Here is a 16,333-nt window from a genome sequence, read left to right as displayed (position 1 = left end):
ACCTCTAGGTTATCTTCTTTATCAGTATTAGAACACACAGAAACATGGGTCATAGCTGGCAAGTCAGTATTTAAGACTAATGTACCTGGAAGAAACTGATAACCTTTTGGAAGCTTTTACCTTTCATTAGGCCTGAAATACAAGCAGCAACCTTCAGAAGTAATTCTCAGCTCTTACTGATTCCTCCAACTTTAACTAGATATTCAGATTGCTTGAAAAACAGTTGGTAGCTGCAGAAGAGAAATAAGAAATAGCATGCAAAGTAAGACAGTTATCTTTCTAAAGAACAAGGCAGATTAAGTTATGGTTTGTGAAACAAAGAGGGCCAAAGATAAAACAAATTCCCGCCTAGTACTGTTAAAAATCCATCAGAATTAAAAATTTAATTGCCAGACTTGTCTTTGGGAGACATTCTGCACATCATCCCTGGAGAATTAGGGCTGAAGACTCAGAGATGAGGTATTTTGCCTCTGTTCTCTAGCCTGTATTTTTTTGTCCTTCATTCTTGTGTTTACTCTAACATGTAGTGGCTGTTTTCTAACACGCACTTTACACAATAGTTTTAGGTATACTAGATGAAACATATTACTCTCTCTAAGCTCATCTCTGTCTTTCTACCTCTATCCACAAGTGTTGTCTGAGTTATGATGTTAGACCAGCCCATTGCAGTTATCACTAAACCATGAAACATTTATACGAACACAGTCATGTTCTTTGAACTTAGATATGTACATCAAATATCATTCAAGAAAGAATTTTTCTTACCACTCAAGCGTTTTCACAAATGGGAAATCACTCATGAGATTTTAATTTTGGCTGTGTTTCTTGTCACATTTACTCAGTTGACATTTGTATCATTTTGATGCCTTTGATTCTTTTCCAGCAATGAAAAAGAGCATATGGGATTTTAACGACACATTTTATCTGTGTAGATAAAATGCATAGTTGGTAGCCCTTCTTCATTCTCAGAACTGGATGATATTAGTAAGCAGGAGACAGCTTGACCTTTGTTATGCAGGTCAGATGCAATTTGTAGACAAATATAAGTATTTAAATAATATCTTGGCTTCCCTTGTATTGAAATCCTGTGACTCTGACAGATAATCAAGAACAAAACCAGGAGACTGAGAATAGAATTAGCTGGCTACTGATAAATCTTCCTAACTGCAGGGTGTGCACGTAAGGCAGCGCACACAATTTATTCACAGGGAAAAATAAAGAAGATTTTCAAGCAGTAAGATTTCTCTATTACCAAATACATTAGTCCAACAAAGTTGCTGAAGACTGGAAAAGTCCAAATGCCCTTAATGCAAGTATAAGGGATTTACCAGTAGTCTTAAATGAGAAAGCTTTAAATAATCACAATCTTGTTATTTACATAATTCCTGGAAGAGATTCCTTGGGTAATTTGTATTTCAGTCATTTGCAAAGGTATTTGTCGTGGAAGTCATAATCTTCCATCATACTTCTGAGTAATTCAAAGATATTTAAATATGAGTCACATTAAAAAATCGATTTGTTAAACTAACAACTCACAGATGAGGCCAGTAAAAAGGGAACGAGTGAGAAAATTCTTTGTTTCTACTACTAGGGTCTTGACATGTCTTCTACGGACTTAATCTTTATGTCATTTGATAGAATTTTGAGGCCTACGTTTTCAGTATTACAAACTAACGGACTGGCCTCAGTCCCCAGAGAAACCAGAAGTATTACCTTCAGTAGATGTTTTGTGATATTCTCTGTAGGTTAACCATTGAGCATTAAGGGTCTGTTGTCTAGAATTACTCCTTGGAGGCTGCTAGATTTGAGAAACCTGTTGACTTAATGTGCTTCGTTACTACTTCAGCAAGCTTCAAGTCTACGTTGTTAATAGGTTTCAGAACCAACCTCATGATTAAAAGAGACTGCTGGAACATATGAACTGACACAATCACCACAATTCTTAATAGTAAATATCTGCCTCTGAAAAAGAGACAAAGTAAGCAAACCTCTACTCTCAGTTTACAAAACATTCAAAGTTGTGTCAAATATTTATTTATCTTTAAAGCTTTTTGGTATTTTTCTTCTTCACAAGGTCACTTTGTATACATTTAGTATCAGTCTTAGTTTTGATTTGTAGCATTCCTTATCAAAAGCACAGATGTAACACTTAAAAAGTTAAATTTACAAAGCTGGTACATAATCTGAGTAAAGTTTATTGAAGGTTTAGTTACAACATCTATACAATGTCTAGAAAAATACCATGTTAATTTTAAAAGAAGCAGTATGAAATTTTATTATACAGTACAAAGTCAGTGTTAGATGTCACTAAGTACGATACCATATTATAAATAGTCATTTTAATCTAAGTTTAAATATATTTCTTCAATTACAACAGAAATGTTCCAGAAGACTTAATCCTCGTTCCAAGCTTCTATCAAAGAGTATAATCCTCGAGATGTTTTATTCTACAGAATTCATTCTAACCCAATTTTTACTGCAAAGTTCTTGATCGCCAAGATATAAAGCTAAAATATGTATTTCCAGCATAGCAGGAGGTTACCACAAAGGCAAAGAACTGTGGGGAGAAGAGTAAAAATATATGTTAGAAAAATATTTGAGAGCATTCTCTTTCATATGAAAAATTGACAATGGTATTTAGATAAAAGAAAAGCAGCAGAATTACTAAAATGGTGGTCTCTGGCCTTCTTGTACTTGGGTTGCCATCACAGCCAACATTGTTTAAATAAGCTTTGTGTAGGAATGTGGGCCTGGAAGCAGCGGTGTTGCTTCCGAAGTCCTTGCAGCATATGCACCCAGAAGCAAAAGAACAGCTGTGAACTATTTCAGTTATACTGATAAAGTCCAATTCAGTGCCAGTGGTTAAGTTCCCGCTAATCACTGCATGTTGTTCAAAATAGCTTATGATAAGACCAGAATGTTTTGTGCTGGTAACTGAACCAAATAAAGCTGATGTTGCAAACAGGGTAAACACTACTTTTCTTGGAGGCTGGCAGTGGTGTAGGGACAAGAGGGAAGAGAAACAAGTTACAATGAGGGAAATTTCAATTAGATGTTAGCAAAAAAAAGTTCACTGTGAGAGAAATCAAATATGGCAATACGGCCCTGGGGCATTTTGGAATATCCATCCTCAGAAATGTGAGCAACCTGGTGCAAGCTAACCCTGTGCTGGGGTAGGAGAGGTTGTACCAGGTGATCTCCAGAGGTCCCTACCAGTCTAAATATATTCAATGATTCTAGTAACACTTCTTGCTTCTGTCACTGGCCTAGGTAGGCACTGCAGTTCTGAGAGCAAGGCACTAGTAGGCATATATACAAGGCAGTAAATCTGTGGCACTACAACTTCTAGATGATGATATAAAATCTGGTAACAATAGAAAATTCTGACTTTCTTCTTACCAAAAGAATGTTATTTCTTAGAAATTAAAAGCTCCATCCAAAATCTTCCTGGCAGTGAACAAGTATTGGAGATGGATGATTTGCTATATTCTCACAAACGTATATCCACAAAGCACTTGATGTGTTCAGAGAGCACATCTACATTTAATAGTTGATTTAGACAGTGCATTAGATGAACATTATTAGAGGGTATCAGAAGAGATTCCAAATATTGAAGCATTTTGCATAGAGCATGAATCAGCATGGAAGATTATCCGTCAGCAAGCAAGCTCCTGTCAACACCACTAGCTGAGAAGCAGATCAATAATTACAAACTGCCAAGAGGTGAAGATCCTGAACACCACTGAAGTGACAGGGACATAGTTACATCATTCCCAAGACAAAAACAGAGCAGGTGTTCAGGTCTCTGTGTTCATCACTGTGTAAAATAAGCTTTGGGCAAAAGACAGAATTTGTGAATAGTCCAGAAAGGTTAATGCAGATGCATTAACCATCAGCAAAGTGGCTGTAATTCAGAGTTACTCCAATACAATTGAATTTGACTGCTGTTGCCAAAATGCGCAAAGTTCTTTTGCGACTCCTTTAACTTGGCTAGAGAATATCTTCACCTCATCTGGTCACAGTATCACAGTATCACAGTATCACAGTATCGTGCGAGTTGGAAGGGACCTTAGAGATCATCGAGTCCAACCCCCGGGATTCGAGCCCTCTGTGTAGCAGAGCGGCACTTCTACCACTTGCGCCACAGGGGGGATTCGAACCCAGGCCTCCAGTGTTGCAAGCGGCGGTTCTAACACCGTGCGCCACCGGTGGCACACAAAATTAAAAAACAAAAGTTTTTTTTTTTAACGTACTTTGAATGTTTTGGGTTTCCAAATCTGAGTAGTAAGTCAGTAATGCCAGAAACAGTTGGAAGTCACATGATTTTTGAAGTGTTGCCCAAGATTATCAAAAGGTGAGCTTGGAAGTCACTGTAGAAACAGTGGTACCCTTTCACGGCCTTCCCACAGGTGCTCTGTGCATGGCTCAGCCAAGAAAAAGTTAAATGCACTTTAACCACATCAGCACAAAGTCAGCTGAATTAGTTTAAACTGCTTTGTAAGTTATGTGAGTGCACTAAAGTAACTTTGTGTTCATCCAATTTGTTCACTCGGAGGTAGAGGCCTTAACCTCTGCTAGAAAGCAAGTAATGAATGGGGGCAGGGAGGGGAAAACAGTCTGATCTTAAAAACATTACAGCCTTTTCAGATGTGACTATCATCTCCTGGCTGAATTCCTAGTTGCCTTCAAAACCTATAAACTAAATTGCAGCTATCAACAGATTTTGTGTGCGAGTCCCTACTCCAATCTGCAGCTTTTTGAAATCCAGAATGTGCGCGTTTCAACCCTCATATCCAGAGAGGTGCTATTTGGTATCGCTTTGTCAGACATATAACTGTGATTGAAACAAAAAATGAACTCACTGAAGAAGCTGCCCAACTGTTGTAGTTGTGACTGTCCAGTTCTTTGGTGACTGAAGATGCATCTACAATGGCAGCAATGAGGTACAAAATGAAGGCACTCCCATTAAAACACAGACCCTGTTGAAAAATAAAGTTATCAATTCATATGCAAAAACATTTGTTACCATTTTCTGTTCCAACGTTACAAAAATCTCCTCTGAAACATAATGCACGCACCCAACGGACACACAAAATGTGATTCTTAATGATTTTAACTTTCTCTCTCTAAGATTAGAATTTAATCGCTTATTTTTTATATCCACGAACATCAGAGCATCACATTTTGGACCAACTGCACTTCCCATCAAACTAAATACTGGAAAGTTTAACTTAAATCTGAGAAGACAAAAAAGAAACCAGCCACAACATAAAACCAAGGAGGAGAACACTCTGAGTGGACTACATTGGTCACTGAAAAACCTATCCATGGCAGACACTGCATTTTTTCTTCCCAGCAGAAGAGTTAATGTCTCAGCGAATCTATACTCATTGCTATGAAAGAAGGAAAGCAGATGACCTTAATCTTACATAAAACTACAGAGTTTTTTTCTGGTTTTGCATGTGAGAGACAACAGGAAAGGAAAGAAGGGCAAACATCTGAGAAAAGGCAAATGAAAAGGTACGAGTTTATTTTTCTTTAAGTAAGTAGCTTTAATACTTTGTCATTTACTTACTCACCACTTGCTCACGGCTATAGGAAGTTCATGGGTGTTTAAAAAAAAATCCCCTAAAACTCCCCCTGCTGCTTGTGTAAGGCATATCAATTAGGCCATAAAATACACTTGGAGTTCAGAGGTGTCGTATGGCAGTGGAATACCCATGACACTCTTTGTACCTAGTAACAATCACAGGACCTGGTAACTGTGAATTTAGACAAAGTCCTAGTGCTGTACATGGTCCCCTCCCTTCAGCTTCTGGCCCTATGTTTGCACCCCACAGTGTCACACACATATCATAAGCCTTAACTCCGTTGTCCCAGTTGTCTCTAAATGATGCCAGACTGGTGCAGCTCCAACTTATTAATTTCCATGGCGTGACCCAGTGGTATGGAAGCTCCTCACCTCCTTCACCAGGACATTTGATTCAGGCAGACCTTAATTCAGACTCGGTGGAGCCTGTCCCACTGCTTCTAATGAAGCACAGGGTTCAAACCTTCCTGAAGGGAAGCCATTCCCCAGCAACTTGCTTTCTGAGCTACAAGCCCTTCCAGAGAGCAGCATGCTGTGCTGTCATCTGTTATTCACTCAGTTCAGGAGAGGTCTGACCAAATTCAGGCAAGCTGAAGAGCGTTCACACTCTCCTGTGGTTCCGAGTCCTTGCAGCTTCAGGACATTTGGAAACGATGCACCTACCTACATGTCTGCAGAGAACATCGGGCAGTGCCTCAGCACTCAGCTGAAGCCCAGCACCAGGGACTGGAGGTTTTATTCATACACTTGCGTGTGGCTTTTATCTCGCCTCTATCAGCTCATCTAATAAAACACAGTATCTCCTTCTACAAATCTCACCTTTTCTATCTAGGCATTACAGCAATAAAATATCAAATGGCCAATTGTAGGATAGGGTGCCAAAAACTGGAAAGCACAACTTCTGCAACGCACTGATTTTCCAGCTTCGAATTTGATTGCCTAGAATATTTGTTGTTGTTATTTTTAAATTTCCCGTTCCAGAAAGACCCGATTACTCTGGAAAGCTACAAATCCCTGCAATATCTTGTCATGTAGAAAAAAAAGCACATAATTTTTTTTAGAAGCGCTGCTTTGGGAAATAACACTGCTAGGGAAGATGGAATGCAGTGCAAGCTGATTGGGCCGTTACTGCCAATATATTACTCAAACCAAATGGTTCATGCTAAATTACCATCTGCTTCTTAAATTCAAATCTACCCGATTTTAAAAGCTTCCATTGATTGTTTTAGCAAAGAACTGGCCCTATTAAGGAGAGTCAGTTCTGAAGCACATCCTTTGGGTCAATTTGCAGTAAAGTAACTGCATCTTAAGCAATTTGGTAATGTGCTTAACCTGCAAAAAAACCAATTTATGATAGAGAAGTCCAGATGTAATTTTTTGGATACTGCATACAATAGGCACAGTTTGAGCTAAGTGTTGCCTAAGGAGGCAGAGCAATAACTAGCAGAGGCTGGTACTTTGGAGAATGGGAAGAACGTGGCTGTAAACGCTCTTAAAAGGTGTGTCACTTGAAACGTGCATGTCACGCCTCAATGAAAACATGAAAAACATCTCTATGAACACCTTGGTCAGCCAGGAGTGGCAGAGGTTCAGTTCACAGGCTGCTTTCAATAGCTCTTTTAATACCTCAGGGCGAAAGAAGCTGAAATGCAAGCATCTTTAGTTTGTTTTGCATTTTCTCTTCAGATCACCTTGTACTATAGAGAGGGAGACTACCTTCTGGACCTACATTTGGGTGATCTTATCTACAATACATTTGGAACTTGGAGCAAGAAATGCACTCAGTTTCAAGCAGAAATTAATCAAGAACTGCAGCTTGTCTGCCACATAGATCAGGGGCAGCTCATTTACTTGCAGCTGTTGCCTGATAACAGAGTTAAACTGATAAAAGAAGGGTAATAACTGAAATTGTAACCAAATGGATACAAAGATGTTTTCCTTTTGAATGTACTTTACTTACATTTAATAGAATGGGGGGAAAAAAAAAGAAGCAACGCACACTTCTAACTGTACCCAGACACATTACTGCTGTAATTGAAATAATCCAACATTTCTATAGCGGTGTTATAGCCTCAAAGGTAATTGCTGGCCATGAAACTTGCAAACAGAGAAGCTATCTGAACATAATCCTGCTTGTTGTTATTAGTAATTGCTATAGCTTGCTATTTATTACAGCAACAAAAGGGAAGGTGAGAAGTGTATTCATTTTTAGTCACATACACTGTTTGCAACACAACTCAAATATATTTTATCATAAAAATAGCAGAATTCTCACTAATAACCCTTAGCTAGTAGAAAAAGAGAGAAAAGCAGTATTCCATTGTATCAAACAAATGCAAAACCAAATTTATGTTAATTCCTGTATGAGTCGCAAACAGCCAGTCAGCTTGTATGACAATGACTTTTAGAATCTATTATCTTGAAAATCAGCATATTATGAAAATTATGCAAAAATATACTGCTGACTTGTATAACTGGCAGGGTTTCTTCAGACCACAAAACTTAGAGCTGAATTTCAAATGCGTGTGAATTTTTGCTCTCATTACATCAGTTGTTCACCTAATTTCCATTTAGTCTTGAGCTAAAAGCAAAGGATTACATGGCAGGTATTTTACATACATATAGCAGGTTAAACACTACAGAGATACAGGGACACAGAAATTAGGGGAAAAAAACCTGCAGAAAACACCAGTACAATTGGGTAACTGCAGCTGGAAAATGTATCAGTATTTTATTCTCTTCACAACCCAGCAAACCCAAAATAACAATGAGCAGATGTATTTACCACTGTGGTCCATGGCACTTGGGGGATCCTGGTGTAGGTCATGGTCATGTAGATGATCAGAAAGAAGACAGTGAGGACCCAGTAAAACACAGCTACAAACATTACCCAGCCAAAGGCTGGATATAGAAAGTATTCTGTTCCAGCGATCAGGGTCCACACCAGCAGTCCTAATATCTGCAAAAGTTATGGAGAAGAAAGACATCAATTACACAGTTTTAGACTTCTTACATTTGTTCTAGGTCAAGAACAACACCACTGCCAACCACGTAATCATCTCACAAGCCGAGCTGGGGTGCTATATTGATCTAACTGTATATAATAGTAATCTAACAGAACTATACCTAATACTAATCTAACAAAAAAGGAAGAACAAATAAAACTGTTTTCGCTGCAGCAGAAAGTTGCAAGAAGGATCACAGTATCTTAGAATGGCCTGTGTTGAAAAGGGCCACAAAGATCATCAAGTTTCAACCCCCCCGCTATGTGCAGGGTCACCAACCACCAGACCAGGCTGCCCAGAGACACATCTAGCCTGGCCTTGAATGCATCCAAGGAGAAGGGCAGAACGATGCATCTCAGATTTAGCTCACCCTTTTCTATTATGAGACCATACCTGTGGTGGTCTTACAGCTAGATCTCAAAAGTATTGTTCATTTTATATAATATATATTTTTTAACTAAGAAAACATCATGCATTACCCTGCAGTCAGCAAGAAGTCCTTTGAAGGACCGTCGGGACCTTCAGGTCTCACCTACTACAGTTGTGGGTAACTGAGCAGTTGGGGTCTAGGTCAAAATGGTCCATAAAACAGATCCTCTGTGGAATGTTGGGCACCACACATGGAAAACAACTCTCAGGACCTTATAGTAGAGGTAGCGGTACAATATCAACAGCCACCACTGCAAGGCGCTGCTGGACCAGGTTGGGTCTATTCTTGTATGCCACAGTTCTTGAAGCATTTCCCGAGTGACTGGCCACAAGAAGCAGAACACACACTCAAGCAAAGTCTATGAGCAAGTCCTAATCCATCAGTATGGGGAAAAGAACCTTTCCTCTTGAGTCAAACAAAATACATCAGCTGGGGATTTTAACACGTAATCTTCTGTTTCCTCTAGGGTTAGCTGATCTCCAGTGCACTAAGGGAGATGCAAACAAATCAAGCCAAATGAATGACAAAGAGATTTGCCAAGGGGAGAAAATCTGTGTGCTTCACAAGATCTCCAGAAATTATTAAATCTCAGTTATAAAAATAATGTTTTACTTTAAACCTTTTGTGTGTTTATACATTTAAAAGCATTTTACTGGAACCAGATTTGGGAACTAAAATTCTTTTCTTTGAAATAAGGCTTTGCCTCTTTTTGCTGTCTGGACTATGGTGAAATTGCCTAGCTGAGATTAGTGGGAGGAATACAGAATTAAAGGAAACAGCAATGCACTTATTAAACAGACAACAGCCATAGCAAAACAGACTAGGAAACCTTCTACATCAATATCTTGTCTCTGGCAGTGGTTAGTAACAGATGCCTGAAAAAACACATAAGAATAAATGACACAGCAGTAGCATTTCCATGGTCTGTCTCCCAGGCATTCAGGAACCTGTTGTGGAGGGCCTTCCTGAGCCAAAGTGATATCCTTGTAGCCCTTGGGAGGGTTGCCATAGCTCCATCTGCATCACTGCTGGCCCTGATCCCATGCAACTTGTTGGCCATGATACCATTTACTCTGCAGTTGCAGAGTTCAGCATTCCATCACTAATGATAAATCTCTAAACATTACATACAAGGTAGAACTATCCTGTTATCAAAAGTTGACTCCAATCTGTCCCGCTGGCTTTTAGAAGCTGATACCTATTTGCTTTGTCTTCAGCTCATCTTCCAAATTGCCACACAAACAAAAATCAGCTTTCAATTTGTTGTCTTGGACATTCACAGTGTATTCCCATATAATATTCCTACTTTCATCCACTTCTACACACTGTACTCCTAAAAGAAACACAAAACTCTACCTTGTTGTTGTTGTTGTTGTTGTTGTCTTTTTAATAGAAAAAGCACAAATGATATTTTAAGCATTTTTTTCACCATTTTTTCCAGTTCAGCAATATCTGGAGCACAGGTTTTATGGGGAGTGGCTGAGGGAGCTGGGATTGTCAGCCTGGAGGAGGCGCAGGAGAGATCCAATTGCTCTCTGCAACTGCCTGAAAGGAGGCTGTGGTTGAGGTGGGGGTCAGCCTCCTCTCCCAGGTAACAGCGATAGAATGAGAGGGAATGGCCTCTTGCTGCACCAGGGGAGGTACAGGTTGGATATGAGGAAGAATTTCTTCTCAGGGGGAGCGGTGCTGCAGTGGCACAGGCTGCCCAGGGAGGTGGTGCACCACCATTCCTGGAGGTGTTCAAGAATCGTGTGGATGTGGCACTGAGGGATGCAGTTTGGTGGGTAGTGTTGGTGGTAAACTGATGGTTGGACTGGATGATCTTGGAGGTCTTTTCCAAGGTGAATGATTCTATGATTCCATCATTCGATGCACTAGAGCTGGCTTGGGCTGGGCTAACAATTCCCAGTTCATGCCAGATAACAGGGGAGGGCAGCATTGCCTCACAAGAACAGTTCTGATAGCATTAACAGGATAGTCTAAAATCCGAAGTTACCAGCTCATCAACGCTTCTGACAGTTAGCTCTAATTCTAGTTTCATTCTAACCACATTTCACTAATAGCAGCAATTCGGTTAATAATGCCTTAAATTACACAAACTACACATGATTAGATTAAAAACCAACTCAATTTTAGTGCAGCAACTGCTTTCAGATTATACAATCTTGATAGGCCATTTAGCTCACAAAATGCCCTTTTCTTGCAACACAAAGATGCTTCCTGTTGTGCCCACGCTCATTAACCCAAATTTAAATTCATTATCCATAAATTATATCAATGAATAATTGGTCTCATGCTTAATAAACAGCTATTAAAGGCAGATTTATCCTCTCTTTGATTTGCCAGTACAACACCAACAAAGGACACTTGGAGACAAAGAAAATAGAGAAATATAATATTAAATACCTTGAGGACAACAGTGTTGGTTCTGAGCGAGCTTTTACAAACAGACAGATTTTTTATCACAAGAAGTGCAATCATATGGAAAAAAAGCTGAATAGCAGCTTCAGTACAGATGAGACTGGTCAGAACACCTCAGCTTATGCTTATTTCTGACAATGGTAAAACCTTTACAGACAGCAAGTTATCAAAACAGACACTCCCAAAGTTACACGAGACCACTAAACTTACACAACTGCACAGTGCAACTATTCAGACATGGACACAGCAATGGAGGTATTCCCAGTTAACTTCCTTCCAGTCAGATTCTAACGTGTGATTACTCTCTTGTCACTTCACTATTTAAACGGCCATACTTCCTGCTTGTATCTCAAAGAACTGTTTTGAATGCATGTTTGTAGCCAGCCTGCATCAATGGCAAACCAATCTATCTAAGCAACTGAGATGCACCATGGATTTCTCAGATTTACATTCTTTACCAGTTCTTGGTTCATATGCATCGTAACTTTGATGGGTTGCATATTCGAGTGCCCCTGACATTTTCAGTTAGATCCGGATACTCTTACCACATATTACTGGAGCTGACAGGCTGAAATAATATTTCAGATTTCTTGATTAGACCTGAAAAGGTCAGACCAGCTCATGGTCAACAATTCACTCTCTGTGTAGTTAAATGATATGACAAACGGTTTTATTGCTCATGTAAACACATGCAATAAATTGATTTAAAGTTCACGCTGGCCGACAGTACCTACAAAATACCTGAGGTGTCAAAGGAACAGATACAGCTAGACAAGTCTTTCATTATTAGCTCGTCTTTTCAGCATGTTAAATACCGAGATGGCTTCTGTGCTGTAAAAGCCTGTCTCCTAGTGTTTTGATTGTCCCTTACATTACACGTTTGCTGTTCAACAGATCAGTACAAAGTGGATGACACTTGTGCATCTGATGGAACCGAGAATACCACTTTTGCTGATTTAGTAACAAGCCTCCCTGCTGGGAATAAGGGCTATGGCTACATCCAAATGGCATCTCAATCAGCTCCTCGTGCACAGAATGTGGCAAGTGAGTGACAGGAGGGAACACTGTAAAGCAGACACCAGCACCTGCAATATCTGGGGAATGCTCACAGCCACTCCGTGTGTGCACAACTTAGCTTCATGACTTCAGACTGGCCAGAAGACAAGAAGAGCTCCACTCAGTAACTGGGAAAGGCCCAGATCTCATAATGCTATAGTGGATTGGTAATAGCCAAGTGTTTCATTTATTGATCAGTCAGAATATGCTTATTAGGAGTTACAGAAGCATACTGTGATGCTGTCAAAAGGACTTTAAGAAAAGAAAGAACAAACATCAAGAAGAGAGATGAAAACAATGCATGTGGCAGCTGGCTTATCAGGCTATTGGGGCTTCTGCAGCTGGGTCCAATCTTCCAAGTCGGGGGGGAGATATAAATTCCACCCATCAGAAAATCATAAAGGAAAGCAGTTTTCCCTCATTCATTGCAGTCTATTATTTCAGCTTGGATGTCTCTTTTGTGATTATTTGGCTGCCAGTTGCCCAGGTACCTCCATTAATGCATTAATATGCCAAATATACTAATGCATACTTCAGCAGTTGGCGGATACCATAAAAAGGAAATAACTCTGTAGCAAAGTCCAATATTATTGAGCGTCCAAGTTTAAAATATGATGCTTAATTACATATTCAAACTCTTAAATAAGTGCCATAATTTATCTGCAGTGCTAAGAATCAAAAGAATCTGGCTACTTAAATACTTGAAAAACAGAGGCTTTGTCACCTAGCAGGTGGGATGCATCTTGTCTCATGTTGCTGGTACAAGCAAGCAGGTATGAAACGAGAGCTTCAATCCGTGCATCCGCTTTTGCTTTCAGAAGCAGCCTGAAAATTGTAGAACTGAATCTGTACTTGCAAACTATATTTAAAATGCCCGTGATGTACTCTGTGACTGTTCTGGTGATGTTAACGTTGCAAAACCTGCAGCATTCATTCTGACTGGTTAACTCAGTAACACAGTTAAAATAGCACAGACATCCCTTTCAGAGGAAAAAGAAAGCTCACTGAGGCAGAACAGGCTGGGAGAAAAACCCAAGGCTCATCTCATTTCATGAAGTAAAAGCTATGTGGCAGGCTTACCTGAAGCTTTTTGTATTTATCCTAGAAATGCTTTCCAGGACCACTGCAGTTAGCCATATGCCTAAGTATTGTAGGATTTATACCGCATTGCTGCTGGCAGAGATGAAAATGATGGGAGAAGGAGAGATGTACACTTGCAGAAACAGTTTTCTCCCCTACTCAAGGCACCTAAACATGGACAGGCTCCAGCGAACAGAAAGCAAGATGGCTTGCATCTCCTTCCCAAGAAAACAGATTTACTACTAGAACAAAGAGAGACCACTCTAAATTATTGCACATCTTTATTTCACTCCTAAATCACAATCCAGGAGCTACCTCAGCAGCCCATGAATGTGTCACCCCCAGCCTTTTCTTCCTTTGGCTACTCCCTGCCTGTGAAAAAAAACCACCAGGGAGTCTGCAAGCAAGGAGAGCACAAACACTTCTCACACACCAAAATGAAAGATCAGATACCATGAATCAAACTATGCTGGAAGGGAGATAGGGTGAAAAGATAATGAAGAAAGAGGAAAAAAAAAATAAAAAAGAGGAGAAAAAAGGGTATTCTTCTCTATACTACCTGTAAAATATAGCCAAGACAGTCAGTTGTCATAATAGGAAGATTCATTTGCAATATATTTGACACATGCAGAATGACTTTTTCTTCCTGCTAAGACTAGATGGAATAAGTGTTTGCACTGCATTTAAATAATCTCTTTAATTGGAGTTTTTGAGCTCCGACACAGTATGTGAAGCAATATCCATCAATTTTGCCGTCTGCCACTAGAGGGAGAAAAGCCACTGCTTTTGTAGTAAAACCTTTCACGAGCCCTCCCGTGTTGCAGATGACCATGTGGCAGCGACGGATTGATTTCCATGCCCAAGAATCACCTGCCCAGAGAGAAAGGTGGTGGGGAAGAGATGGAGCAACATACCGAGATAACTCTCAGCGCCCCCTAATACCAAGGGACCTATTTGCACACAGTGCCCAAACACAGCAGCCTGAAAGAGAGCTCTCAAATGAAGAGATCCATGCGCCAAGAGCTTGGTTGAGTCATATGGAACAGTATGACAAAGCTTTCGGTCAATTAGAGAGTGTACAGAATGACTTTGATAGTTTAATTCCGTACTGGGCATGATGCACACAGCAGAAAAGTCAAATGTAAATTGAGCTACAAACTACTCAAAATAAAGCTCATTTGTTTGTTTTGCTTAAAGAAATAAAAACAACATTTCTATATTAAAAGCATATTTAGTGTCCATGGAGGAAGAAAGACTAAGAAAAAAATATGGTGAAAGTGTACAAATCTAAGATAGAGGAAATATCTGTCCAGACCAAAGTACAGTTCAACAGTTGATTTGGTTTAATGCAGGCAAACCTTGTTTTCTGTTCAGTCAGAAGGAAAGGTGACTCATATTCGGCTACATGTTACAGAAATACAAGATCCTTGCTGAACTACCTTAGACATTTCCAGACCCTTATTAATTACCTTGTAATAATCTAAGCAATACATTGTGTTAGCCTGGCATGTGTTTCTCTGTTTCAGTTGCAAGCACTTTTTTAACATGAAACACTACAACAGACCAACATCAGTCAGTTGCTGCCCTTCTTGTTACTGATAACACCGCACTGGAAGTATTTATTATGCTGAGATCTCCCCAGTGAAGGAAAGGACTGCAGTCCACCCAGGCTGTCTTATTTTGAGACAGCTCTGCAGGAATAAACTCTGCTTCTATAGACAAAAATCCTTTGAATTCCATGCAGTTTCACAGGTTGTACATCAAATGAAAACAGGCTGCTGTGTTTCTGCTGCGAGGTTTTCAGGGCTTGTCATTCCTAACAGAATTCAGAAAGCCGCAGTTCTTGCAGGAACATCCAGGTGGTCACAATGGATATACACAGAAAGTATTGTTTGACTTATGAAGTACCACTCTTAGAACCAAACTCGGCCCTAACTGTGGAACTCTCTCCTATGTTTGAAAATGTTTCTATTCACAATAAAAATGTGGAAAATTGAGCCCCTTTTAAAGAAATTTCCCCAAATTGTCAGAATAGTTAAAGAACTATTTTTAAGCAATCTTAAGACCTCCTGTCACACTTTTGGCTCCATAGCAGCAACAGCAAGCACCCTTCAAGATAGTAGGGGCTTGAAATGCCTGCAATACTTGCTATTACAGGAAAGGAGAAATCTGTCATAGAGCTGTTTTTTAGAACAGCTAACACTAGAAAGGAAATCATAGGAGGCAGAAAGTGTCCACACATGCTCCAGAAGTATGTCTTCCCTACAGTGAACACTTTTACTTAGAAGCATAGTCCAAACCCTCCTGCAAACCACACAGAAAAACCTGTAGACCTAGGCTTGAAATTATTTAACCTCATGTTCACTGGAGGAGATTTTGTTCAATAGGAAGGACACCCATCTTGGAGTGAGAACTCAAAGACCTTCAAGAGCAGGCAGACTCTAATGCCTTTCCCACAGCTCCAAGCAGCAGGGAAATCTTCCCTCAATACCTCAGATTCCCTAGGAAAGAGCCCCAAAACACCTTCATCTACAGAAAAAGGGCCAGACCTGCTTACACCTGAGTCAGTAGAGAAGAGCCAGTTCTGATGTTTAGTATATGGTGCTCATTAGCCAGATCAGTCACGTGGTGAGGATGTACTTACCTAGCTAAAGCATGTGTAAATAAGGATATGGGCTTGACATTACAACATGATGGTGAGCCACCTCGCAAGAGTGCCCAAGAAACTATTTAAAGTCTCATTGGGAAGTA

At 39.8% G+C, this 16,333-nt stretch overlaps 1 protein-coding gene across 1 annotated transcript in view; it reads right to left on the bottom strand.

Annotated features, from left to right (window-relative positions):
• Positions 1-2,003: 2,003 nt before the first annotated feature.
• CMTM8 (CKLF like MARVEL transmembrane domain containing 8) overlaps positions 2,004-16,333 on the bottom strand; it is a 34,144-nt gene continuing 19,814 nt past the window's right edge. The window contains exons 2-4 of the mRNA XM_072327476.1: positions 8,376-8,549; positions 4,863-4,979; positions 2,004-2,557 (exon numbers count right to left, since the gene is read on the bottom strand). Coding sequence (XP_072183577.1) covers positions 2,474-2,557; positions 4,863-4,979; positions 8,376-8,549 — 375 coding nt within the window. The 3' untranslated portion in view covers positions 2,004-2,473. The remainder of the gene's footprint in view (positions 2,558-4,862; positions 4,980-8,375; positions 8,550-16,333) is intronic.

Source organism: Excalfactoria chinensis, chromosome 2 (genome assembly GCF_039878825.1).
Source record: "Excalfactoria chinensis isolate bCotChi1 chromosome 2, bCotChi1.hap2, whole genome shotgun sequence".
Lineage (NCBI taxonomy): Eukaryota > Metazoa > Chordata > Aves > Galliformes > Phasianidae > Excalfactoria > Excalfactoria chinensis.
The sequence above is the reverse complement of the archived record's forward strand: the minus strand, read 5'-3'. Positions and strand labels throughout refer to the sequence as shown.